At 56.9% G+C, this 26,855-nt stretch overlaps 2 protein-coding genes and 1 long non-coding RNA gene across 19 annotated transcripts in view; 1 reads left to right on the top strand and 2 right to left on the bottom strand.

The window, feature by feature from the left end:
* Nucleotides 1-7,387, top strand: part of LOC123645861 (semaphorin-4D) — a 102,913-nt gene extending 95,526 nt beyond the window's left edge. For all 8 annotated transcript variants that reach the window (XM_045562372.1, XM_045562370.1, XM_045562368.1 and 5 more), the window contains 4 exons: nucleotides 138-253; nucleotides 3,872-4,044; nucleotides 4,115-4,158; nucleotides 5,069-7,387. In XM_045562372.1, coding sequence (XP_045418328.1) covers nucleotides 138-253; nucleotides 3,872-4,044; nucleotides 4,115-4,158; nucleotides 5,069-5,994 — 1,259 coding nt within the window. In that variant the 3' untranslated portion in view covers nucleotides 5,995-7,387. The remainder of the gene's footprint in view (nucleotides 1-137; nucleotides 254-3,871; nucleotides 4,045-4,114; nucleotides 4,159-5,068) is intronic.
* A 6,030-nt stretch (nucleotides 7,388-13,417) lies between these two features.
* LOC123645862 lies at nucleotides 13,418-17,125 on the bottom strand. Its single transcript, XR_006737726.1, has 2 exons — nucleotides 13,843-17,125; nucleotides 13,418-13,770 (listed from the first exon to the last, which is right to left on the bottom strand). It is a non-coding gene; the product is annotated as an uncharacterized LOC123645862 (long non-coding RNA).
* Nucleotides 17,126-22,786: 5,661 nt separating this feature from the next.
* SECISBP2 (SECIS binding protein 2) overlaps nucleotides 22,787-26,855 on the bottom strand; it is a 41,573-nt gene continuing 37,504 nt past the window's right edge. For all 10 annotated transcript variants that reach the window (XM_045562356.1, XM_045562357.1, XM_045562358.1 and 7 more), the window contains 3 exons: nucleotides 24,862-25,016; nucleotides 24,296-24,488; nucleotides 22,787-23,768 (listed from right to left, as the gene is read on the bottom strand). In XM_045562356.1, coding sequence (XP_045418312.1) covers nucleotides 23,665-23,768; nucleotides 24,296-24,488; nucleotides 24,862-25,016 — 452 coding nt within the window. In that variant the 3' untranslated portion in view covers nucleotides 22,787-23,664. The remainder of the gene's footprint in view (nucleotides 23,769-24,295; nucleotides 24,489-24,861; nucleotides 25,017-26,855) is intronic.

Raw genomic sequence — 26,855 nt, 5'->3', positions numbered from 1 at the left:
ATCTTTTTCCAAGTATCTTGTTGAGGGAATGACTAGGGAACGAAGAAGGGGAGGGTGTTTGCCTCCACAGTCCTTGTCCTTGTCCTTGGCCTCTCCTTCCGGGGCCGCGTTGTTGACCTGTACCTTTGCCCTCGCAGACCGGGGAGCGCTGCACAAAGCTGTCAGCCTGGACAACGACGTGCACATCATCGAGGAGACCCAGCTTTTCCAGGATGCAGAGCCGGTCCAGACCCTGCTGCTGTCTTCAAAGAAGGTACAGTGACCCGGGCGGCTGGGCGAGGGGGTCCGCCTTGCTTGGCGGCTTCGAGTTGCAGTGATCCACTGATCCAGGAGTCGCCGAGCGGAGTTAGGCACCTGCAGGCCCCTCTGTCTGGCCCCGATGAGCTGACCTGTCCCGTGCGCCGCGGGATCTGAAGTTTGGGAGGGAGAGAAGACAGACCTGGGAGACAACTTTCTTCCCGGAGTTGCCAGGAGGCCACAGAGGGGTTGTTGCAGGTTTATGGGCTGTAGTGAGGTGCGCTTGTGCCCTCTCGAAACGCATTCTGGTGCCCTGAGCGTGGCAAGATTGCAGGCCGCTTCACTGGGGTGTGATGTGGGTGCAGCTGAGTCACAGCGTGGACGCTCCCTGAGCGAGGTGGCGCGTCACTCCTCTGGAGCCCTCCCGGCTTTGACGGGGTGCTGCCTCCTGCGTGGGGTGGCCGAGCTTTCTTGTAGGGCCGGTGGGGCCCTGGGGCTGCGAGGGCCGTGTGGTCTGGCCGCAGTTGCCCAGCACTGCCGTGGCCTGGGGAGCGAGAGCAGTCCGTACAGGAGGGCACCCGATTGTGGACACTGAGCTTTGCAGCTCTGGAAAGTTTCATTTGTCACAAAATATTATTTGGCTTTTTTTCAACCACTTACAACTGTAAACCCCATTCTTGGTTGGCCGGCGGGGTAGAAACAGCCAGGGGGCTGGATTTGGCCACCAGGCCATAGTCTGTGATCCCGTCTCAGGTCGGTGGCCTTGGGGTGTGCCGTAGCTGGGGACAGAGCACAGGTGGCCCAAATCCCCAGCTCCACCGTTGGTGGCTGCGAGCCTGAGCAGGCCAGCCTTGTTCTGTGCCTCAGTTTCCTCCCCTGTGCAGTGCTCCCAAGAGGGGCTCGCCCCCGCCAAGAGATGTCCCACTGAGGGCTCACTAGTGGGAGGCAGCCGGCCTGGGGAGGGCCCCGCCCTCTGACTGGCAGAGGACGCTTGCCTGTCTGTGTTGGGGTCTCCCCTGCTGGCCTAATGGGCACCACGCTGTGACCAGCTGAGCTAATGGGCCCTCGGCTGTGCATGCAGTTTCTGGCGCTGTCCCTGGGACTGCCAAGCCCCCAGCGCTGGGCGCCGCCTGTCACTCAACCTCTCCTGCCTGCACCGTTTCTAAAGCCTTGTTCCAGCACATCAGCCTGGGCCATCACCCCCCTGTGCAACCTTCCTCTGTGGAGGAGAATCTCTGGCTTGACCTGCAGACTCCCAAGCGGCCCTGGGCAGGGGTGGGTGGACAACCACGCCAGCCCTTTAGGGGGCTACCTCCTGCAGCTCGCTGCTGCTGGGGCCTCCACCCACCTTGGGGGGTCCCTAGGCAGTGGGCAGAGGAAGAGGCCCCTGCCTAGCCGGGCAAGAGCAGAGCTGCCCTCTGGAGAGGGCTGGCACATATTTGCAAACATCCCTCGAGAATCTTCCATCCTTTCCCCTCCTCTGTATCCACAAACTTTCAGCAAAGTCCTGGCACGTGGTTACCTCCCCTGTCTGCAGTGTGTTTCCTCCCTCGGCTCGGAGAGGGAAAGGAAGTGAAATCGCTTGAGTGAGTTACAAGCTGCCAAGTACTCAGCGTCTGTGCTGGTTCTGCCTCTCAGTCTCCAGAACGTTTGGGGAGCCCAGGAGATTTGAAGGGTCGGTGCTTTAACTGCCCCCGGGCCCACGCAGCCTCATTGTTGAAAGAAGCGACCCAGATGCCCTTCTGGGGCTGCCACGGTGCTCAGTCGCCTCGGCCAGCCTGAGGCAGACACCTGGAAGGTCTCCAAAATGTGCAGTACCCGTCAGAGTAGCAGCCGGCCCCGGCGTGGACACTGGTGAGAATGAGGCTCTGCTCCACGTGGTCGTCAGGGGCCCAGGCTGGCGGAGGCTTCCAGGGCATGTAGGGACTGGACTGATCCTCAAAGGCGGAAGGAGGTAGGGAAGGGGGGGCCTGGGTGGGAGGCAGTTACAGGTCAGTCCTGCGCTCACCTGCTCAGCCAGAGCTCAGTCACCTGGCCATACCAGGCAGCTGGTCAGACAGGGACCTCGGGCTCACGAGGGAGAGCTGATGGGTTTGGGGAAGCGCATGGTGGTCCTGCTGGACCACCCACCTTGCCAGTCCCCACAGGGCCCTCTGCTTCGTGGGGACAGGACTGAGTGGCCTGGGAGAGGCAGGAATGCATCCTGCATGCTGGGGGTTCCAGAGCTTCCCCTGGGGCCGCGGGGCTTGGCGTGCCCGGCTGCACGGCCGTGGCAGCAGGAGTGGCTGCTCAGTGGTAAAAAGACTGACCCCCCCTCCGCCACCTGCAGCGATCAAGCCTCTCCCAGGGCAGTCAGTGGACAGAGAGGGGCCAGCACCACACCCTCCCCCATGCCCTGCCGCAGGGAGGGGCACTGTCCCTCCACACACACCTCGTCCGCCCTGATGACAAGTGTGGGCTTTGCTTTTCATTGCAGTAAAGATACATCACGTGACATTTACCCTCTTAGCCATTTTTCATTGTACGACTCGGGGGTACTGAGCAGTCACGCTGTGTGGCTGTAACCGTCACCACCCGCTGTCTCCAGAGCCCTTTCATCTTCCCGGACAGAAACCCCACTCACTAGGCACTAACTCCCGTCCTCCCTGCCCCTGGCACCCCCATTCTACTTTCTGTCTCTGTGAATGGGACCATTCTATGTCCCCATATAAGTGGAGTCACACAGTATTTGTCCTTTTGTGACTGGCTTATTTCACTTAGCATAATGTCCTCAAGGTTCATCCGTTTTGTAGCCTGTCAGAATTTCGTTCCTGTTCAGGGCTGAGTGGTGTCCGTTGTGCGGGCAGACCACATCTGGCTTGTCCCTCGATGGACACCTGGGTGGCTGCCACCTTCTGGCGGTTGTGAGTGATGTGCTGTGAGCGCAGGTGGCAGATGCCTCTCCCAGCCCCGGCTCCAGCGCTCGGAGCCCGCAGGATCGGCTGTGCGGCTTTCCATCGGGTTCGCTGTCTGGTGGTGGCTGCGGCCAGCGTGGCAGAGGGCAGCGAAGGAGCTGGGTGGCTCATCTGCCCTGGCCGTGTCTGCGGCCAACAGCAGAGCGGACCCGGCCCGGCACCGGGCCGTCTGCAGCAGCGGGGACTTGGGCAGATGAGGCCCCATACCCACCACGTTCCTGAAAAGGATCGAGGCTGACGTCCGCCCGTGAGAGGAGGGTTGTGCTTCATTTGACTCTAAAACCCTAAGTTGTGTGAACTTAGGAGTCTTGCGATGTTAACCCAAAGGTTTTCTGGGACATTGAGGTGAGACAGATGCACCCAGGCAGAGTCAGGAGGGTTCCTCGTGCCACCCGCCAGCCTGTCTCGAGCCCTGAGCTTCAGGTGGGCATAGGTGGGGCACCCCTCCAGCTGAGTTCGGTTTTAACAAAGTCGACAGTGTTGACTGCCTGTGTCGGGTCCAAGGTCACACCCTCGGTCACCTGCGTTCCTCCCAGGTGTCTGGCTTGCTCAGACCTCACCTAGGGAGGTCTTTCTCCCGTCCCGGGTGACGTCCCCGTGGCTTCCCACGCGATGGTGGAGAGGTGCAGAGCCCCCCAGGCTGTGACTGCCTGACGCCAGTTCTCTGTCTCCGCGCGCAGGGCAGGAGGTTTGTCTACGCGGGCTCCAACTCGGGCGTGGTCCAGGCCCCCCTGGCCTTCTGCGCGAAGCACGGCACCTGCGAGGACTGCGTGCTGGCCCGGGACCCCTACTGCGCCTGGAGCCTGCCAGCCGCCGCCTGCGTCAGCCTGCACCAGGCCGAGGGCCCCGGCAGGTACGGGGCGGGGCGCCTGCACGCGACGCCCCCTGCCTGCGGGTGAGTAACCAGTGCGGTTGTCTTGCAGGGGACTGATCCAGGACATGAGTGGCGACGCCGCCTCGTGCCCCGGTGAGTGGCTCCTCCTCCCCCGCCTGCCGCAGCAGCAGCCAGGCCTCGCAGCCCTTCCCTGGTGCTTCCGCTCTGGGGCAGTGTGTGCATCTCGTTTTTCTCTGTCCTCCTGGAAGCGGGTCCTGTGTCAGCCGGCTCCGTGGTCTGTCTCCACGCCTTCCGTGGCGGGAGAGCGCGTGACGTGTCTGTTCACTGGGAGTGCTCCCCTGCCCTGCTGTCCTCTGCTCCTGCTCAGCTCGGGCTCGCGAAACAGAACCCGGCCCTGCCGTACCTGGGAGAAAGGAGCCCCGAGACGGTGGTCTGAGGGCAGCTGGGGGACCGGGATGGCATTTCTTCAGGGGTCCCCCTGGGGTGCCCGTGCCTGTGGCTATCTGGAAACGGCACCATGACCAGAGGAAGGGATGTCCCGTCCTCAGCGCCACCAACGGTCTTGGTGCCACAGGCAGACGTGCCCCTGGGTTCTGTGCCCTCCCCTCCCAGCAAGACAGCTGTCATCAGACTAAGTGTAGCAGGAGGGTGCTGAGGTGCACTGAGAGGGTGACCTTCCGCGTAGCCAATGACAGAAGCATTTCACGTCTGACTCACAGTGCTACCACCAGACGCCAGACGGGCGTGTGTGCCCAGCCTCCTCCCGCCTGGCATGTTTCCTCCCTGGACGCGGGGGTGAGAAACAGGATTCTGCTGCTCAGAGGTGCCTCCAAGTTCTTTGTCCCCGTGGGCTGCCATCCAGGGCTCATCTCTTTGCTTCTTGGTCACGCATGTCTTTATCTCCTTAGTTGTTCTGGAAGAGTCCATTTTGCTCCGGTGGGTGAAGCTCTTGTGTCATCTTGTGGGTATTAACCTACTTTTTAAAGAAGTTAGGTGGCAGTCAGGGTTGTTGATGCTGTGCGCATTTATTTTGATGTTCCAGATAAAGTTAAAGAAAGTTACCGGCAGCATTTTTTCAAGCACGGCGGCACGGCAGAACTGAAGTGCTCCCAGAAGTCCAACCTGGCCCGGGTGTTCTGGAAGTTCCAGAACGGCGTGTTGAAGGCCGAGAGCCCCAAGTACGGTCTTGTGGGCAGAAAAAACTTGCTCATCTTCAACCTGTCGGAGGGAGACAGTGGGGTGTACCAGTGCCTGTCGGAGGAGCGGGTCAGGAACAAGACGGTCTTCCAGGTGGTTGCCAAGCATGTCCTGGAGGTGAAGCTGGTCCCGCGGACCCTGGCCGTGCCCACCTCGCCGGCTGTGCAGACGGAGGGCAGTCGGATTGCCCCGAAAGTGTCAGCTGTGTCCACCCCGGGGTTCCCTCCCCCGACCCCAGCTGTGCAGGTCAGCTCCCCGAGGGCCGTCACCCCTGCTCCCAAGCCCGCGCCCACCAGCACATCCTGCGAACCAAAGATCGTCATCAACACGGTTCCCCAGCTCCACTCGGAGAAGACCATGTACCTCAAGCCCAGCGACAACCGCCTCCTCATGTCCCTCTTTCTCCTGTTCTTCGTCCTCTTCCTCTGCCTCTTTTTCTACAACTGCTACCAGGGCTACCTGCCCGGACACTGCTTAAAATTCCGCTCGGCCCTGCTGCTCGGGAAGAAGAAGCCCAAGTCGGATTTTTGTGACCGTGAGCAGAGCCTGAAGGAGACGTTGGTGGAGCCGGGGAGCTTCTCCCAGCAGAACGGGGAGCAGCCCCGGCCGGCCCTGGACACTGGCTACGAGACGGAGCAAGACACCATCACCAGCAAGGTCCCCACCGACAGGGAGGACTCGCAGAGGATCGACGACCTCTCCGCCAAGGACAAGCCGTTCGACGTCAAGTGTGAGCTGAAGTTCGCGGACTCGGATGCGGACGGAGACTGAGGCCGGCCGCACGTCCCCACCCGTGCCTCGGCTGTGGCACGTCCACATGTGGGGAGTTTGTGTTCCTCCCGTTCGGTAGCTGTGTCTCGTGTAGCACTGCGTAGGTTAGCCCGCATCGAGCAGCCAGCCTCCGTCCTCCGTCTGTGTTCTCCTGGGTTGAGCCTGTGACTGGCTTTCTCTTTGTCCTTTTGGAAAATGACCAGCGTCGCGTCCCACGGTCGGTCAGAGCGCTTTAAGGAGTCCTGCGGGCCACGGCTCGGACTCACCTGAGCCCTTTCTGCAGTGGGGCAAGGCAGCTTGACTCCCACCGGCTGAGAAGAGCGTCCCTTCGGCTTCCCTCCTCATAGCAGCCACTAAAAGATAATTAATTCCAGATTGGAAATGACATTTTAGTTTATCAGATTGGTAACTTATCGCCTGTTGTCCAGATTGGCACGAACCTTTTCTTCCATTTAATTATTGTTTTAGGATTTTGCTTTGGTTGTGTTCATGTCTTAGGTCATTTTTCTTTATTACTGAAGCACCTGTTTTAATATTTAGAAGATTTTTATCTTCTAGATTTTGTTATATATTGGGATGAAATATGGCTTACGTTGCTTAAGATTCTCAGGGATAAACTTATTTTTGCTAAATGCATTCTTTCTGCTTTTAGAAATGTAGACCTAAAACTATCTCTTGAGCACACTCACCTTTTTGTTTTTTTTAACTTTATTCCTGGAGGGAAGTGCCGTTTTCAGAGAGATCTTTTTTCCTGTGATTTTTTTTTCCTTCTCTTTTTCTTTTTGGTCTCTTGAAGAGGAGGTCTGTCCCACACCCGAGAGGCGGGTGGCCCGGAGGGCTCGGGCGAGGCCGGGGCCAGAGCCGAGAGGAGGGCGCGGTGCGGCCGGTGCCCACAGCTGCCGGTCAAGACCTCCGGTCCAGGCAGATGGAACCATCATGGGGACGCCTTTGGTTCTCTCAACATTCCTTTCTCTTTTTGCTTCAATTCCACACCTGCTGCGTGCCCTGACTTCCCAATCCACCAGCTGTCCGCACGGGCAGGGAGCTGGGCCTCGGGCTGTGGCCGTGCCCCACCCCCAAGCGTGCACCCCTGCTCTGCTGGCTGCTGTCGTGAAGATGTGAACAGTGGTACGATCGCAACGCTCGTTGATTTCACACTCCGTCTCCCTGCCGCGTAAATACCGGTTGAGAGGAGACCTTTTCCCGTGGCAGAGAGCAATAAACTCTGGACTTTGTGTGCCTGTGTGGACAGTCTCGTCTTCCAGCGTGATGTGATTGGACCATTTTGGTGTAAACATTCGTGTTTTATAAGATTTACCTTGTTTTTATTTTTTTACTTTGAATTGTGTACATTTGGAAAGTACCCGAATAAATGAGAAGCTTCTATCCTTGATTTGGGCAGGACGTTGCTCAGTGGCGGCCACGCAGCCCGTGCCCGGTGGCTGCCCTGCACGGCCAGGCTCCCCTCTGCTGTCCCGCGTGTCTGTCCCTGCTGTCTTCTGCCCTCTGCCCTGTGACGTGCTCCTGGGCTCCCTCCTCAGCCCCTCTCTTTTCTGTCCTCTGTCTCGCAGCCTCGTCTCCTAAGCCCTTCCCTCCTTCTGGCTCCTCCTCCCTGTCCTGTCTGGGCCCCGACTCGCCTTCCTCTCCCCGGAGCCTCTGGCCGGCCTCGGGGCCCGACAGCAGCTCGCGGGTCTCCTTGCTGCCGCCCTTCCTGAGTGACCAGGCACAGCAGGTACATGCGCTGGGGACCTTCCACCTCTTCTGCCAGGCCACAGGTGAGTCCCTGTGCCCCGTCCATCTCTGTCTCCTCTAGAGGCAGGCGGCGGGGTAGGGCCTCCCCCACAGCCACCCGGTCTTCTCTCTCTGCCTTTACCGTGCACAGCTGTCCTGGCTGTCCCTGGGTCGAGCCATCTCATGCTTTCATTGTTCCTTGCTCAGTCTCCTGAGGGAGACCGTAAACTGCATGAGCTGCTCCTAGTATACAGCAGGGCTCACCCAGCCCTTTAGGTGCAGAGCTGATGTCCAGTGTTCTGGGCCTTGTGGGCCACGGGCTGTCTGTCACAGCTGCTCAGCTCTGCTCTTGTGCTGTAAAAGTGGCTGTGGGTGGTGTGTAATGTGTGGGCAGGGCCACATGCCAATAAAACTTTATTTATAAAAATTGATGGGCCCGGCTTGGCCCAGAGGCCCGTTTGCCAACCCATGGCATTCAGGATTGCTTCTGTTTCTGCTGGCAATTTGGAGGGTGATATATGTGACATTTGGAAATTTTTTTAAAATTAACTTTGGGCTGGGTGTGATGGCTCATGTAGTTCCAGCATTTTGGGAGGCCAAGCCAGGAGGATCACTTGAGCCCAGGAGTTAGAGGCTGCAGAGAGCTGTGACTGCACTCCAGCCTGGCGACAGAGGGAGACCCTGTCTCTAAGAAGAAAAAAATTAACTTCAGAGCTTCCAGAACAGTAGTTGTTTTAATGACTTACTTCATGATGATTAAAAGAAGAAAAGATTGAGAGTCTGGGCTACTCCCCTGGGGCACGGGAGGCATCTGCCCTGGACTGGAAAATATTCGGCTGGGTGTCTGCTCACGAAAGCTGGGGGGACGGCCCGCAGCACGCTTTAGGGGCATCCCTGGCCTCAGGCAGCTCCGCGGCCTTGGTGTCCCTGTGTGGTCACTGTAATGATCAGCAGACACGGACAGAAGGGGAGTGCACGTTAGAGCTGCCTGGGGTGGGAGGGAAACCACTGGGCAGGGAAAGCAAAGCCAGTTCCTCTCTTTCTTAGAACTTCTAAACAAACTGCCAGAAGCTCCTAAGAGTCTTACGCTGTTGCCCGTTTCCTGTTGAGCTCCGAGAGCCTCGGGCGGCCTGTGTCCACTGTGGGTCCAGCATGTCTGGCAGGGGACGCAGGCAGTGGACAGGAGGAGTTGCCCATGACCGTGGAGTGCCGTGGAGCTGGGCCTTAGCTTCTGTCGGAGCCGGGTCACTGTGGCCCGGCGCACGCCCGAGTGCTGCCCCTCCGCAGGTGCCCACCTTGGGGCCCGCAGGCTGGGAAGGTCCGTCCCGGCTTGTGGGCCCGAGGCCGCGGTGGCAGCGTAGCCCGCACAGGTCAGGGTGGGCAGGCTGGGGGAGCCTGAGCCCCACGGCCCTCTGCCCTTCTTCTCACGCGGGCGTTACTTTCTCTCCAGAAGTGTTTGACCCCATCTGGGCCCTTCCTTTCCCGTTACCTGTCCCATTGAGGCCACGACCTGGAAGGGCTGTGAGCCCTGCTGGGAAGGACCTGCTTAGAGGATGGGGCGGCGTCGGCCCTTTCCGGGGCGGGCACAGCCGTGCGGTGGACCCAGAGGAGCCGCGGTTCTGCATTTCGGCTCTGCGGTTGGGTCAGGGTCTGCAGATGCCGCTTCCTGCTGCAGAAGCCACCACGTGGCTTAGAAGTCCCAGAGACTTTTCTGGGAAACTGGATGCCCTCTTCTGCGTCTGCTGCCTTGGGGACCATCCCCCGACAAAGGAGTAGAGGAGCTGTTCCAGGGGTATGCCCAGGTTGGGGACTGAGGTGTGACTCACTGCAGGCACAGGCAGGGCCCAAGGTTCCCTTTGCAGCGGCCCAGCCTCCCAGGGCAGGGCTGGTCTGCAACCTCGACCTGGATCTTCTATTTCCTGGGATGGCTGTTTTCATGGTAGTTATAGTGGTTTGGGGCTGTCTAATTAAAGGCCCAGCAAAGCATTTATAGAGTATGAGACTTAGAGAGGACATACGTGGCGTCCTTGGTTCCCTGTGCCACGCACAGCTCTGCTGGGTGACCCTGTGTCTCAGGGGAGCGTCTCATTCTCCAGGGAGGGCGACAGAGGGGAGGTCGGGGGCTGGGCCTGCCCCTGCCCTTACTCCCTGCCCAGTCCCCCCAGGGCCCGCATGTCACCTGGGAGACTTCTCACCTGCCCCGATGTGCTCTTAGCCGGGGGTCGGCAGGTGACCTCGTGTGCTCAGCCATTCGGAGAGGTGGAGCCCCTCCAAGGCCAAGGCCCTGCCTCAGAGGGCCTCAGAGTAGGTCCCCACGGGGCGATGCCCCGTGGTCTATGCAGAGGGAGGAGCAGCCAGGGGACAGACTCCGGGGACGAGGGCTTGGCAGCGTGTGTAGTGGAGGCGAGAGGTGGGCAGAGCAGAGGTGGAGGAGGAGGCTGGCGGCAGCTGCTTCGGGTCCCGGCAGGAGGGAGGCTGGTGTTCCGTGGGACGTTGCGGAGAGGTTGAGGCCCAGCCTAGCCCTGTGCCCAGAGCGTGCGCCTCACTGCCCATCCAAGGGAGGGACAGGGTCGTGCCTGTGGGCCTGTGCCAGGGGCTGGGGTGGGAGATGGGCCGCCGTGCCCCACCAGCCCGCGACAGACTTGGCCCCTGCTCTGCCCAGCGCTTGCCTCTGGGAAGTGGAAGTGTCACAGTGTGTCCCTCCTCAGGGCGGTGGAGGATGAGATGGGATGATCACTGATGGCCTTGGCACAGGTCAACCTTGTCCCTGGGGTGGGGACAGCAACTTCTTCCTGAGAGAGGACGTTACGACAGCCTGGGGCTGTCACAGTGGGAACATCCCTTCTGCAGCACCCAGGTGAGACAACACAGGGTGGCAGCCTCAGGTGGCCAGTGTGTCCTCTAAGCATGGCACCTGAAGGACGAGGCTGGCCGTGGACCCGACGCCCATGGCCCCCTGAGCTCAGAGACGTGAGGTCCTCAGGGCCTCCCCGGCCGGACGCTGCTGGTGGGAGCCACTTCCCAGCTGCTCCTGAGTCCCGGGGGACCAAGTACAGCGGTGGGGCCCAGGCAGCGCAGAGTGGCCACTGCCCGCCGTGTGCCCCTGCATGGAGGGACAGCGGCCTTCAGCGCACCCACAGCTGTGGCGCAGCAGTGCTGTACTGCACAGGCCTGCGCCCGTGTGCTAAGCTTGATGTCATTTCACTCGTCAGGTCGTGTGTGTCACACGGTATTTCACCATGCTGTCAGCTGTGATGGACTGAACGCGCCCCACACACCAGACACAGGCGACACACACCGTGAACCCCACACTGCACACACACACACACACACACACACCCCACAAACAGGTGAGCAGGAAGGACACGCTGGAGGTGGCTGGTGGCGGCCAGGCAGAGGGTCTGGTGCCCTGCAGCCCCTCTCCCAGGCTCTCTCTGGCATGGCCCCATCCGCTGTCCCTGCAGGAGTGTCGCTTCCTGTGGCCTCTGCAGCACACAGCACCGGGGACGGCCTGCTGGGGCCCCAGCCCCACCCGCCCCTGGGCCAAGCAGGTTTGCAGTCTGCACCCAACAAGCCGTCCCTTCCCCATGGGCATCTGCCGTCAAGAGAGAACGCGAACAAGAGCTGTCCCTCCTTCCTGCGGCCCTGGCCCCAGCCAGGCTCCTGGGTCCGGCCCCATGGAGGCCCCTCCTGCCACAGCAGGCTGGGACCGAGGCCCCCTCAGACCAGCCACACTAAGGCATGTGTTGCCTTTTTTTCCTTCCAAACCCGTCCCAGGAGCCGATGCTGGGCAGCTGCGTTCCGTGTCAGACGGCAACATGTCTGGCCCAGCGTTCCCCTGGGTCCCCGAAGGTGATGGAACTGAAAACCGAGTTTATTTTTCAATTGCACAGAAGTGTCAGTTTTCTGCCTGTCTGGCTGTAAGCGTCTCCCTTTCTAGGTTACTCCTCTGCCAAGTCCCCGAGAGGTCCCAGGCCCGTGACACAGCAGGGCAGGGTTTACTAAACCATCTCACAGTGGACGCTGCTACAGCTAAAACACACGCTGACTGATGGCCAGGCTGCCCTCGGGGCCACGGTGACTCCAAGGCCCACCGTTTGCTCTCATCTGATTTTCCCTGTGGGACTGTGTGCGTGGGTATTTTCTGTCTAAAAGCACACTGCACATCAGATGTCCGTTCACAGGGCCTCTGGAATCTGGACTGATTCTGCAAACTGCTTGCTGCCTTTCGTTTGAAAGGTGACCGTTCGCGTTATGGAGAGTTAGGGAAACACATAGTCCCCTCATGGTGCTGTGAAAGCCACGCGCATTCAGTGGAAACCGTCCCTCCAGTACCCCTGCAACCTCTCCTTCCTTCACTTTCAGTACAGTCTTTGGTCAATTACATAAGATAGTCAACACTTTCTTATAAAATAGGCTTTGTGTTAGTTGATGTCGCCAAACCATGGGCTAACGTGAGTGCTCTGAGCATGTTTAAGGTCGGCTGGGTAAGCTGTGAGGTTCGCTAGGTAGGTGTATGAAGTGCATTTTCGACTTAGGATGTTTTCAACTTAACAGTGGGCTTATTGGGATGTGACCCCATCGTAAGTCGGGGCACATTCTTGCTGATGAGGAGAGGAAAGGAGTTCGGAGCTGGAGAGATGGAGTGAGCGTGTGGTCAGGCTCTGCTCCTCTGAGCGATCAGTTGGAATGACACAGACAGGCGACACGTAACCCCACCACCTGCAGGCAGCCACTCGCGGTGCATTTGGCATACACAGACACGCATCGATGGAGATGCATATCATGGGCACGTATATACACGTACAAGCTGTGCACATGTGTAGTCACGTATGCACACACAGAAGTAGATTTGTATCATCTTTTAACCAAAGTGGGGTCTTTCTCTTCCCTGTGGACCCCAGCTTCCTTCCTGTGAGGACTGTCTTCTGTGGCAAGTTGAGGCCCGAGTAATTGTCAAAGCTAATAACGGCTCCTCCATACTTTGGGGAGCACTGGCTGTGCTGATTTGGGATGGCCCTTGTGTTTTAACTCTGACATTAGAGGTCAGAGCTCATTAACCCACCGGGGTCAGAGGGCAGCCACCCACAGCCACTGGCCGCGCCGGGTGCTGAGCCGAGGCCGCGGGGGCCTCCCAGGTCTCCTGAGTAGAGATGTGCAGGTGTGGTCAGCTGGCCCTGTCGTATTGAGGGCACGGGGACAGGCAGGTCAGGGGCTGGTGTCTGTCCTGGGGGTCTCTACCCCACACCCTTCTGGGCCAGAAGGACAGTTTCCTGCTTTGAGGGTGAGACCAGGACCAGTGTCCACTGATTGAGCGATGGGAAGAGTGTGGCACATCCAGGTTGGCAGCTACTCAGCCACTGCAGCGTCCCCACCCTAGAGGCCTGCGGGGTGCGGGGGGCAGCCCTGCCTGGCCGTCCTCTTCAGGGGATGGATGGACGGTGGTGGGAGGACTCGGGGCTTTGGCCCAGGAAGAAGGGGGTGATGCTTTCGGAGGGCCCCCTGGGGGCTGGGACAAAGCAGCCTGGCAGCCTGAGCAGGCGGGGGCAGCCTTGGGCCGCCGTCCCCACTGAGGGCCGTGCTGGAGGGCGGCCCTGCGGACGGACTTTAACTCTCACTCTCCCTCTCTCTTTCCGCTCCTCTGCATTCAGAAAGAGTTGGATAGTTTAAAAAAGGATAAATGGAACGTAAGTACTTTAACATCTTTAATGTCTTATTATGCCGAAGTACAAACTAATATTTAAATAGCATTTACTGCTGCTGAGGACGGCGGCTGGCCGTGTGTGTGTGGCAGGGTCATCCAGGCCTGTCCCTGCTCACACCCCAGGAGTGCAGGGGACGCCCTGCCCTTGGGGCTTTGGGGATGAGTTTGCTCCAGCTCAGGCCACCCAGATGCCCCGCCCCCAGGGTCATGAGGACCTTCCAGAGGCTCCTGTGACCCTCTCCCAGCTCCAGTGCCCCTGGCTGGGTCTCGGCACAGGTCTCTGTTGGGGCGGAGCCAGTGGGTTGAGGGGGGACAGGGCTTTTTAGAACTGACTTCAGTGCCTGTTCAAAGAAGAGTTTCCCGTTACTTGATCGTAACAGCTTAGGAGAACAGGTTCTTAAATGCGAGTCTACCTGGGTGCCCGTCAGCTGGGGAATGGCCGTGCACTGTGGTGTCAGGAAGGACGTGCAGAGTCACGGGTAGGAAGTGCGTGTCCCCAGCTGATGGGCTTCTGGGTGTACGCAGATGTTTGGAGAGCTGCATTTACATATGTTTGCAGATAGATCCATCAAGGTATCTGTGGCTGGAGTTCAAAACACTTTGGAAAAAACAAATTATAGAGTGATGACAGTATAAAACAAATTATGCACAAAAAACTAAACCCGCCCACAAGGGCTCGTCCCCTAGGCTGGGGCCAGATGGGTAGCCCTGCAAGACACGTTTGGAAACTTTCAGAATTTCCTTCAGAGCTATGGCGTGTTTCTTTCAAAATAGCCCTTATTATTATTATAAAAGCAGTACTTGTTTGTTGTAGTGAATTGCACAATTCCACAAAAGTATAAAGAAAAAAAATTACCCCCAAATTCAGGCATCTATCCGGAGGTAGCCACCACCAGCATCTTGGCTATTTTAAGACCTTCTCTCCTGGCACATACATGACTGTGTCTACACACACAGTCCACACGTGGCCTGGCCCGAGCCACACTGAGACCAGGAGCCACAGGGACACGGGCACCTGCTCACCCCTTCCTGGCGGGAGCTCAGCGGGGCTTGTGTGTCCCTGCCGTGAGTGGGGGTTGAGCCCGTCTCCGCACAGCCCCGGGGGACTTCACAGCTGAGGAAGGTGGCCCTGACTGGGAAGGGGACCCGCTGACCACACCTGGCTCGGCGTCCCCACCCCACCTGCCCTGGAACGGGATACGGAGTCTGGGTGGCCCTCAGGGTGGGCTACACGGCCTGTTCTCCTTGAGGCTTGCTGTCCCTGCCCTGTCCTCTCTCCTGGTCTCTGTCCCTCAGCCAGGCGGAAGCCAGCCACGTTCCACCCTCGAAGGTTAGATGGACTGAGAGTGTGTGAAGTTGGCCCCCAGCTTTATTTTTCAATAGTAATTAAGATAAAAAGCCCAGAGTTTGCAAACAGAAGTTTGGGGTAGAAGCCACAGCTATGGGGCCCCGAGCCTGTGTGTGAGCCAGGCAGGAAGCCCAGGGTGGTGTGCTGGGTTTGGTGGCCCCAGCCAGGCCCCCAGTGCTCCAGCAGCAGTCTCTGTTCCCCTCTACACGCGCCCTGAGGTCCCCGTGTCTCATTTGGATGAGACAGGCCCTCACGGTCCCCGCCCAGCGCCCCGGCCCCTTCCACACACGCTGGCCAAGCTCTGGGCCTCCTGGCGCCACAGGGAGAGCAGCTATGGCCCCGGTGACCACAGCGCCTGTGGGGCTCCTCATCCATGTGGCCTCAGAGCCAGGGCGGGGCAGGATGCTGTTCCAAGGCTGTGGGACAGGCAGCGGCACAGCGCGGCAGGAAAGGAAGGGGGGCCCAGCCTGGGACTGCCTGTGCATGTCTGGGGGTGCAGCCCTGGGGGCGAGCTGCGGAAAAGGCAGCTGAACTCAAAGGGCAGGAGGCCCGTGGGCAGATGCTGAGGCTGGGCACTGCCAAGCCTCCTCCAAGGGAGGCCCGGGGACTTAACTGTCATCACTTCAGGTCGAGCTGGGACAAAAGAGGGCCCCTCACCGGGGTGACCCCCGCCAGGGCAGCTTCTGTGGGTCCTACATGGGGACTCAGGGACATGGAGGTGCAGACGGTCTGTGTGCCCCCAGGTCCTGCGGACGTCCGCTTTGTCTGGGAGAAGAACGGGCGAGTCCTGGAGACCTGTGTCCCCGTGCAGACCCACACACTGCCCAACGGCAAGGCCCACGTGCTCAGCTGGCTGCGGGACGCCATCCTGGAGAGCACCGAGTACCGCTGCTCCGTCCTCTCCTCTGCAGGGAACGAGACCTCGAAGGTGCAGGTTGCGGTGATGAGACCTGGTAAGCGATTCCCGCGCCCACTGCAGCGCTTTCCAGGAGGTGACCTGGCACTGTTTGCAGTGGTGGAGCCAGTGAGGAAGCGCTCTGGAAGCATGCTCTTGCACGGTGGCCTTTTGGTTTGGGGACTGCCTGTTGGCTTTCCACTGAGGAAGATGAGGGTTTAGCTTTTCACTCTCTGCCTCCGCAAGCCCCGCACACGCGTGCGTGCACACACGCTCGAGGCCTGTCCCCCGTCTTCCCGGTGTGGGGTTCGTGTGCCCGTCAGCAGGACAGCTGAGCCAGCAGGCCTGTGAGGACAGCCTGGCCTGGGCCTTTTCTGCGCGGGTAGTCACTGTGCTGATTTCCAGTGCCTGCTTCTCAGTGGCATCGATTCAGCGCCAGACTCTGCCGTTGTCTCAGTCGCCCCATCCGTGCCGACGTCACTGTCCCGCCGGCCTCCCCCGAGCCTGCTGGCCCTGCGCTCCCGGAGCCGAGGCGCTGCCCTGGGGCTGCCTTACCCTTGCGGGCGGAGCGTTCCTTCTTGATTTACTTCCTTCACTTTTCGGTGGAGCCTGGCTGCCAGCACACCTCACAAGGGGTGCGTGGGAAGTAAGTGTCGTGAGGTCCCGTGTCTCTTTTCTGTCTTTACACTGAAGCGGTGGTCTGGCCGGTCTGTAATGCTGGCTGCGAATGGCGCCCCGAAGTGTTGGGAGGTGCTGCCCCTCGGCCTCCAGTCTGCCTGGGGCCTGGTTCCTTCTCCGAAAGCTTATAGGACCTCCTGTTTTGAGCACTGGAATTTCAAGGTACCTTTCTCGGTCTTTTCATGCCTCAGCCAGGCCTGCTACATGTGGAAGTCCTTGCCCTTCAATTCTGGGACTTTTTCTTAAATATTCAATATTTTCCACTTTACTTTGTTCTTTCTGGAATTATTTTCTAAGAAGTGGGGCTATTGGGCTGCTACTGGAATTTTCCATTTCTTGTATCATCTACCTTTTCCCTCATCTTGTTAATTTTTCTCAACTTTATCCTCCAAGCCTTAATTACTACTGTTTTCATTTCTAATATGTTTTTATCTCTAAGCGCTTTCTAACTGCATCCTGCTGTCCCATGAGTGCATGTCTTCTCTTCTCTGAGAATACTGATGGATTTCCCAGTTTTCTGCTTTCTCCAAAGCACCCTCTTCTGTTTTGCCTTCTTTCTGCCGGTTCTCTCCCTCAGATGTCTCGTGGTCGTTGGTTGTCCCTGTGCTTTTAAGAGAGGGGCACAGAGATCCCTAGGCTCTAGGCCTGTCCCCAAGGCGTGGCAACTGAGTGCATCAGAAATGCAAAATGTCTGGCCCTCCGTGCCCTCCAGGGGATCCCTGTGCACACTGAAGCCAGAAGCTGCTCTAGCCGAGCCCCTCTCCACTGTAATGTACAGTCCCCTGGGGTCTTGCTAAAATGCAGAGTCCCACCCAGCAGGCCTGGGTGGGGCCTGGCCCTCCAGCACGTACCCGGCAGCGAACCTGTCCACTCAGTGTGGACTCCCCGGCAGTCCTTCGTCCTGTGCTCTCCCGATCAGTTTTCTTCTGGAGCGCAGGAAGGTCGTCCTCTGGCTGGGCTACCAGGTGATCGCCAGCCTGCGAGGCAACGTGCATGTCAGCACAGTGCCCAGACTACCGGCTGTTTCTGACGGTTGTTCCTTGGTTTCCCCAGTGCTGGCCCTGGACTCAGCCTTCTTGGGTCTGCTGAGTCTGCTTGTCCCTCCGTTTTCCAGCTTCCAGGTTCTTGCTGTTTCCTCTCCTATTCTGTACTTTTTTGAGCTTATGTATATATATATTTTAAAGGATCCCCTTATTGTCATGTTAGTGGAGGTTTAGGAGAGAGAAAAGTAATTGCAAACATTCACTCCTACCTGAGCTTCGGTTCTCATTTCTGTAAAGTCAGGTTGCTGTCAGGATGAAAGGTGCCTTACAAACTGTGAAATCCTGCCCAGGAGTTAGGGGGACAGTGCTGTCCGCCATGTGGTCACTAGAAGAGAAGCAGCCGGAAGCAGTCGGAATCCCGTTGGTGTTTTGCCTCATCTAATTCACTTCTCTTACGAGGTGGAGGTGCTGCTGCCACCCCACTTCATACGTGATGAAGCAGAAGCCCAGAAAGGTTAAATAACTTGCCTGACGTCACACAGCTCAGAAGCCAGGAAAGAGCAGGACCTGACTTTCAATATGGGCAACTGTATGCCTGAGTTACTCTAAGGACACTAGACACAAAAGAGGCAGGAGTTAAAAGGCATAATTACAGTTCAGACAGTTCAATATTTCCTTACCCCCCACCCCCATAATGGTTTTGAAGGTGTAGGTAGTGTTGCAGCCGGAAGTGTTAGGAAACTGAACAGATTCTCTGCTGATGTGAGGCTCCCGACCCCACTCACCCCCATGTGTTGTCAGACTCAGAGGCGGCCCCCTTTTGAGTTAGGAATCGTCCCTAGGCTGGGCACGGTGGCTCATACGTGTAATCCCAGCACTTTGGGAGGCTGGAGGGAGGATTGCTTGAGGCCAGGAGTTCGAGACCAGCCTGGAAAACAGAGACTCTGTCTCTACTAAAAAAAATAAATAAATAAATCAGCTGGGTGTGGCGGCACGTGCCTATCGTCTCAGCTACTCAGGACGCTGAGGTGGGAGCATAACTGGAGTTCAGGGCCGCAGTGAGCTGTGATTGTGCCGCTGCACTCTAGCCTGGGTGAGAATGAGGCACTGGCTCTCAAAAAAACAAAAAACAAAACCAGATTGCTCCCAGAGCACGCGCTGGAGGGCTGGCCACGGGCTGGGCGAGTGCCCAGCACCCGAACTGGCCACTGGGGCTTCTACCTAATTCTGTTCAGCACATCAGTCCTGCTTTGTGTCTAAAGGGCTCATGTTCTTAGAACGTGTCTGAAATCAGTGACAAGAGCGCGTCGTATGAAGTATCTTCCTTCTTGCGTTTGCAAAAAAAAAAGCATGGCTGTGAGAAGTCTGTGTCATCGTGACAGCCCCGCGGTAACAGGAGTCAGGATTCAGGATGAAGCACACGTGGGAGGCTGTGGGGAACGAGTGGCAAGTGCTGTAATGTCCCCATAACACAGCCATGTTGGCTTCCCAAGATGCCACCAGCCTTGGTGAGAGCCAGCCTCTGCTCTCCAGGGAAGAGGCAGAAGCCACGGGCCCCTTCCCTCCGAGACCCAGGGTCTCAGCAGCGCCCCACGGGCATGGTAGTGAGCCCCCCTGCCAGGCAGGAACACAAGGTGCCAGTACAAGGTCAGAGGGCAGCTGCTGCCAGTACGAGCGGTGGAAGTGCTGCCTGGAAGCAGCCACAGATCACACGCTGGCCCCCAAGTGGGGCCGGCAGCCTTACCAGAGCGTGGCTCGCCCCAGTGCAGGGGCCTCACCAGTGGGCTGGGCTCCTGGGACAGGCCAGCGGGCCGCCTGCAGGCCCAGAGCTGGGCTCACCCACGGCAGCCAGCGGCCTCGGCACTAGGGACACCTCGGGGCCTGCAGAGCAGTGACCTCACCTTGCCTGCCCTCCAGAAGCAACCCACCAGGAGAAGTGGACCAGAGAGCTTGCCGCCTGGAGGGCCGTGGTCGGGGAGCACGACCGGACGATGCAGAGCTGGAGGAAGGCGTGGGTATGTGGCCGCAGCCAGGCCCAGGGGGGTGGAGGTCAGCAGGGCAGCTGCCACCTCCAGGCAATCTTTCAGGGCCCCTCCTGCCAGGGCCCCACTCACCTCCTCTCAGCCCCGTGGCAGTTCTGCCTTTTGAAACCTGCAGCCCCTGGACAGAGCACTCAGTGAGTCACTGCGTTGACTGAGCAGGAACCTAGCCTGGCCGGGGCGCCTGCCGGAGGGCAGGGGGAGATGGCTCCCTGAGCTGAGCCCTGGTGGGGGCCGGGCCCTCGCATGGAGGCAGCAGCTGTCCTGCCAAGGTTCCCCAGTTGCCAACACGGCCTTGTTGGCTGCCACCGAAGGCCCAGTGAGATGCAGCATTGGACGTGCTGCCACACAGTGGCAGGTCTGCAACAGCTCAGACCACGGGCCTTAGAGCACTGGGGGTGCCGCGGCTGTCAAAGGCCTTGCTGCCGCCAAGGCTGGACATGTACAATCGATCATATTTTAGCATGTGAAAGCTCCCCCTCCCCCAAACCTCCTCCCTCTCAGGACATCTGGGGTGGGCAGGCTGGCCACCCCGAGCGCCTGTTTGAAGCAGCAAGACCCAGGAGTTGGTGCAGATGGGCTGCCGCCTTGCCCTCCTGCCCCGTGTGGGCAGCCACCCCTGCTGCTCGGCCCTTTAGGCCCCAGCGGCAGGAGAGGCTCAGGCCATTACCGCTCCGCCCGGGCTCATGTGGGGGGAGAGCAGGAGGCAGAGCAACGAAGGTCCATCTGCTCTGTCTAGGGCCCAAACCACCGTGTTGTTCTTCCAGGAAAGCTGTAGCAAGGACACCCTGTAGCCACCAGGAGGCAGTTCCTGACCAGACTCTGCTGCCACCAGCCACCGCCAACGCCGGAGAAGGACCAGGCACCCACGGTAGCGAGCTGTCTTGCCCCAGCCTGCTCTAGACACAGCCATCAGGCCATCACCTGACGGGCCCTCCGGGGGCCGAGCAGGGGAGAAACGCTGAGCTGAGCAGGCCTGCCACAGGAACCGGACTTTTTAAAAAATGAGATGCTTACATGTAACAGGAGGGTCTGTCTGGCAGACGTGCGTAACCAGGATGGCTAACAGGCTACAGCAGCAGCTCTGGTGACAGTGCTGGGTACAGGCTCCTCCTCCCGAAAGTCATCACGCCCTGAGGGCCACTTACACAAGATCCCAGTGACCTCGCTTTATGCAGCCCCCCACCCGCCAACAGCCCACAGGGTCAGCATGCCAGTGCCAGCGCACGCTGCTTCCACTGATGAAAACCAAGCCACCTGCCACTTCTCCCACCTTCAGATTTAGCCACAAACTAAGTAAGGTGCACACCGGGACAGAGGGTGAGACTCCACATAAAAATGCTTTGCCTTGGCCGGGTGCGGTGGCTCACGCCTGTAATCCTAGCACTCTGGGAGGCCGAGGTGGGTGGATTGCTCGAGGTCAGGAGTTCGAGACCAGCCTAAGCAAGAGCGAGACCCCGTCTCTACTAAAAATAGAAAGAAATTATCTGGACAACTAAAAATATATATAGAAAAAATTAGCCGGGCATGGTGGTGCATGCCTGTAGTCCCAGCTACTGGGGAGGCTGAGGCAGGAGGATCGCTTAAGCCCAAGAGTTTGAGGTTGCTGTGAGCTAGGCTGACGCCACGGCACTCTAGCCAGCCCGGGCAACAGAGTGAAACTGTCTCAAAAAAAAAAAAAAAAAAAAGGGCGCATGCCCTGTCCATGCTCAGCTCCAGCGATGGGACACCGAGCTCCCGTGAGGTAGAAACGCCAAACAGGTCAATTATGGAAATCTCCCGGGGCCACGCTGAGTGTTCTGGACCCCGGGATGAATCTGCTGAGTGGTCTGCTATACCTGCTTCTGATTATTAAAGCTGTCTCTCCAAAGACTCTGTCAGTGTGTGTGTGAACGTGCCCCAAAGCTGCTCAGCCTTTAATCTTATAGGCACGTCCTTTCTTGTCTGTGAAATGAGTTTTCATGTCTACCACAAAAACCACCCTCTGTTAAAAATAAAGCTGCACTCCTCTGTGCCCCTAGCAAGTAGTGGACATTTTCTCAGCAATGACCACAGCCCGGCCAGCCACTTCCCAGGTTCACGCTGGCCCGTCTGGCCAAGTGACACTCGCCTTGCCCAGAGAACTGTCACACACTCATAATGTTTTCCTATAAAATATCATCAGCTCTCGCTGTGGGTCTGGCCTGGCGTGGCCGCAGCTGCTGCAGACCAATGAGAGCAATGCCGTCAGCTCCACGCTCGTATCCTTGAAGCCATTTTCTGTGTTGTCCCCTGAAATATGGATTTAGAGCACATTCACGCTCAACATGACACACTTGCAGTTTTTGTAACATGGTATTCTGTTGAGAAATGTAATTATGAGGATGAATTTTTGAGTCCTTGCACTGTTGGAAAAAATAAAAGTAAAGAGCTGTACCTTTGTTCAGTGGCACGCGGCCGCAGGCCATGCTCCGGGCAGCGCCGTGGCGCGGGCAGGGAGAGAATCCGCCGCAGCAGGGGCCTCTGCTGAGCCCTTCCTGCCCCAGAAAGCGATGGCCTGACCAGGCAACTGCCGGGAGAGTGGTCGGGTCTGAGGAGAAGGAAGCTTCTCAGAAGCTGAATGAGGTGTTAAAAACCCACCTGCTCTCTGTGTAAACTGCTTTTATCCCTAGATTAGCAAAACAAGTATCAGGGACCCTGGAGACCTGTAAGAAGAGGCTTTGATTTATCAAATTTTAAAATTATAGCTACTGAGTACAGCTGACAAGCTATTTTTTCTCTGCAAATTAATTCTGGAACTTTTGTCGTCAAATAATCTGCCACTTTCAAATTTACCACAGTCGACTTGCTACCCGCCAGTGGGGCCGGGGGTACAGGAAAGGCCTCTCCGTTCTTGCCAACCTGGCGCGAGGACAAGCGGGTGGAGCGGGCTCTGTGCTGGAATGACGCCTGGCCCGGCCCATTTAAAAAGCTCAGCGTGGGTAAAGAGCATCAGGGCTCACGTCGGTCATGAGCTCTACAGATGACAGGGCAGACAGTGGTTCTGCCTCCAGTCACACGGTCCCAGCCCTGCCCACAGCATGTTGTCATTCCACCTTAGGCCATTTACTTCTCAGAGGTGCAACATTTGGTATGACTGAACTCAATCAACTGTACTTTCAAAGCCAGAACAATACCCTGCTTGCCTGACGAGCAAAGAGCAGTAAAAGCCCTTTCCTGCCACTGGCACCGGTGCAATGGACGCAAGTGCGGTCGGGCCGGGCCAGGACCCGCCAGGTCTGCGCAGGGTCACAGGCTGCAGCAGCCGCTCCTTCCAGACCTAGGCGGGCTGCACACAGCAGCAACCCTGCTCGGCCCCCTTCACTTCAGGGCCAGAGTGTCCAAAAGGAATAGTCAAGTAAGACAGAGACCAATGATGAGCTAAGGTCACCAGAGTCTGAAACAAAATTAAATAATTACTCTTTATTCAAAATAAATAAGCCCTCTTACTTTCAAGGAAAATATGAAAGTCAACTCTGTCCTCCTGTCCTCTAAGACAGAAACCACATTCAGAATATGTGCATTTGAAAAACAAAAGATTTGTAGATTATCAAACTGAAATCTAGGAACTTCAATACACATTGTTTCTTTGAAAAATAAGGACTGAAGGGAATAATTCATGTCAAAAAGTCACAGGTTAGAAAACCAATTTTTCTCTGAAGCTCATTTTAGCAAATCCTCCAAGTATCCCCAAATCTTGAAGCTGAAAAGCTACATCCCCTGAGAAAGGGCCTGTCCCCACAGCCCTCTTGCTCTGATGCCAGTGTCCCTGCAGCCAGCGTCCCTGCAGCCATCTACTGGGTGGCTTCCTGCAGGACCATGCTCCTTTCCTGGGGGGAAATGGTGCCCCGTGGCCTGTCCCCTGCTGGCAGGGGCAGAGCACCAGCTTTCTGCAAACTCACTCACTTGGCTCAGCTATTCTGCAACGGAGAGGAAGTTTCCTTAGCAGCCCAAATACTCTAAGTACCATGTTTTCCAGTATTTTCCAGATCCACAGTGTGCTCAGAAAGCCAAAGCTGTATCACCAGGCTTTTATGAGAAGGTTGCCGCCGGCATACCCAAGCGACCACACGGCAGGTACGGGTGGGCTCCACAGTCTTCAAGGCCTGAGACACTGCTTCACGCGCCCTTTCATGCAGGCTACTTTCCAAATTCCACAGTCAGACAAAGTACATTAGGTCAATGAAGAACTGAGAAGAAAATGCCCCAAAGTCTTTTTCAAACCTCCCCCTCCTTACCCAAAAAACACAGACACACAGGAAAGAACTTTCTTCCTATAAATTCAAGTTCATCATCTGAGAGGTAGAAGCCTCCAAGGATTCATCTAGCTCCAGGGCACATCGACTGTACGCTTCCAGATGTTTTTTCCAGATTTCGACTAAAACAAGAAAACAGATCAACAAGTCATCAAACTCCTCCTTGTCAGAGAAGCAGTGGTGCAAGCGAGCTGGCGGCCGCCGCCCAGCAGCTCCCCGAGTGCAGCAGCCCCGCGGGCTCCACCGCTGTGCCCGGCCTGCTTGGCCAGGCTGCCCCTCGGTGAGCTGCATCAGTTTGCCCCCCAGAGAGCACACAACCCTGAGAAACCCCACTTGGCCTTCCAAGCCTGTCTTGGGTACAGCTACCCTTAAGGCCACTCTCTGTTTGGGTCACATGTGACTTGAATTGTAAGACAGTCCCTGAGAAACCCTCATAACTTCCAAAGTCTGATAACGTCTCTTAGACACTGGCCTGGGCTTACCAGGCCTGATTCCAGCCAGTCTGGGCTGGACTTACTGGGCCCTGTTACAGCCAGTCTTGCAGTATCAATGGTCGAGTATCAACTAACGTCCTGGGGATGCTAACTAAAGGTGCTAAACAACTCAGAGGACACCCAACCCAACACCAAACCCTCCGTTGAGCACTCACTGTAGTGTGGCTCTTCTTTTTCAGTGGTGGCTGCGGGGTGGTCTTCTGCAGAGCGGCTGGGGCCCTGCGTGGGGGCACTGGAAGGGGCCTGAGGCCCAGGCTCTCCCGCCAGCTCCTGCTGCACGTTCGCCAGCATGGCCTTGTACGCCTGCCGGGCCGCCGTCGTCAGCTCAACCATCTTGTGGAACTGGTCCTTAGGCACAAGCGAGAGCACACAGATGATGTCCCCTGACTACTGAGAGGTTGTGGGTCCCCTGCAAAGTGGACAACGGCGGTGCATGCCAGTGGGGGGTGCCAGAGATGCAGCCCCAGAGGGACAGTGGGCCGGGCTGACTTCTCAGGTCTGCCTGAGGTGAAAGCCCAGAGCTAAAATCAAAACCAGACACTCTGTGCCATCAAGGAGACAAAGACCAGTGTTTTATGAGAAGATTCTGCCTCAATGGTAGCCCCTTCTCATTACCAGCCTCCCAGCGGGGCTGGGCTGCTCTGTGGGTGGGTGGGCACACGGACCGCCAGCCCCCCTTTCTCCCACAGACAGACTGACCAGGCCTGTGCTCTCATCTCACCTGGGCCCCGTCGTAGCTGAAGATTCCCACCACGCTGACAGGGACTGCTTTGTTCAAACTGCGCCCCAGAGCTTTGCGGTTGAGGGCAAACACCAAGGGGATGTTCTGCTCACAGGCGTGATCAATGATGGTGTGCAACGTGTCATCCAGCCCACCTGCCCAAAGACAATGAGAAACAACAGGGAGACGCGTCACATGGAGCATGGTGTTGATACTGCTTGCAAAGGGCTTTCTCTTCAGACAGCAACATGCCTGCTTGGGATTTGATATTCCAGTCAGCAGCTCCTGCCAAACTTCACCAGGACAGCAAGTCACAGCCACATGGAAGAATTAACTCTCCAAAAGAGATACTTTCGTAACATCATAAATCACACAGCTGGCATCATGGCATTATGCTAACGGGAAACGTTAAGTATTAGCTAATATTGTTGAATACTTACACGTGCCAGGCCACTGACCACTGCTTCACATATATTAGCTCCCATATCCTCCCCCAAATCCAAAAAGCAGATAGATGCTTGCATCCCCGCTTATAGATGGAAAACCAGAGGCACAGACAGGTTAAGTTCCTTACCCCACATGGTACCTCTCCATGGGGCACAGAGGTCTGGCTCCCAAGGGCTGACCATGCTCTACATTCTGACCCTGCTTCCAAGTGAGGCGCCAGTGCGAGGAAGGTGACAGGAGCACCACACGCAGGCCTTTCGGGGCCACTCGGAAACCAAGCGCACCTGAGGAGCGCTCCTAACTGCGCGAGAAGGGAAGGGGGCCCGGCAGCAGTCTGTGCACACTCACACGGCGGCCAGTCAGCATGCGCAATCGGAGAGATGACTCCACGGACGACAGCAACAGAAGAATACAGAAGGTAGGAATGAGTACATCGTGAAAAACGAAAGATTTATAGAACATGCTATTAAAGAACACAATAGAAAATCTGAACAAATGGAAAGGCATTTTATCCATGCTCTTGGACAGAATGGTCCAAAATGATAAAGTGTCAACTCTATACTAACCTAAAATTTTAACACGTTGTAACTTACTACAGACAAGATTTCTCTGAGAAAAAATAAAAAAAACAAGGAAAAATGTCAGACAAGCACCTCCAGGTGTTCAAGCTTGCTGTAAAGCTTATGAAAGCACAAATAAGGTGATGCAGAGTCCAGAAATGACCCGAATTTAATGGCAACTGAGCGTGTGCAGAATAGCATTCCGAGTCAGTGGGGGAGAAGATGCTGGACGACTTGGGTAGACCTCCAGAAAGACCCAGCTGGACCAAAATCTGTTCCTCCTGCCTGAACACACAGAAATGAAAACATGGAAGGACCAGGAAATAAACAAAAGTTTAAGAACAAATCTGCAACAACACTGGCATGGGAAGGCTGAGAAATGACATAACACCTAGACGCAATAAAAAATATATAAAAAATAAAAAATAACTATATATACAACAACTAAAATTTCTTTCTTTTTTTTTTTTTCTTTCCACTCCTGAACACCTAAAATTTCTATATGGCCAAAAAGATTTTTTTAAAAATGGCCGAATGACAAGCCGGAAAAATATGTGCAACTCTTATCCGAAGGGCTCACTTATAAAAAGGTACAAATCAATCAAAAGAAGATGACCATCCTGAAAGACACATGGGCAACAAATACAAGCTAACAGTTCCCAGGAAATCCCAAGCGCCTGATGGTGACCCTCCCTCGTTAGCGAAATGCTGATAAAAACTCGACAGGGTGGTGCGGTTCAGTAGGGAGGAAGGTTACATGGAGGGCGGCAGGGCTCACGTGTTCAAGTTCACGATGCAGCTGCCCGCTCACACCAGGTATTTAACCTACAAGATATGCACACATCCTCACAAAACGATTGTAAGAAACAACAACTGTTCACAATTATTAAAGTATCACATGGTACCTAATCACATACTGATCATCTCCATCTTCAAGAGAGGCACTTCTCTAATGCACATCCTACCACCCTGTGGGACCTAGACCTC

This window comes from Lemur catta, chromosome 10 (genome assembly GCF_020740605.2).
Source record: "Lemur catta isolate mLemCat1 chromosome 10, mLemCat1.pri, whole genome shotgun sequence".
NCBI lineage: Eukaryota > Metazoa > Chordata > Mammalia > Primates > Lemuridae > Lemur > Lemur catta.
The sequence above is the reverse complement of the archived record's forward strand: the minus strand, read 5'-3'. Positions and strand labels throughout refer to the sequence as shown.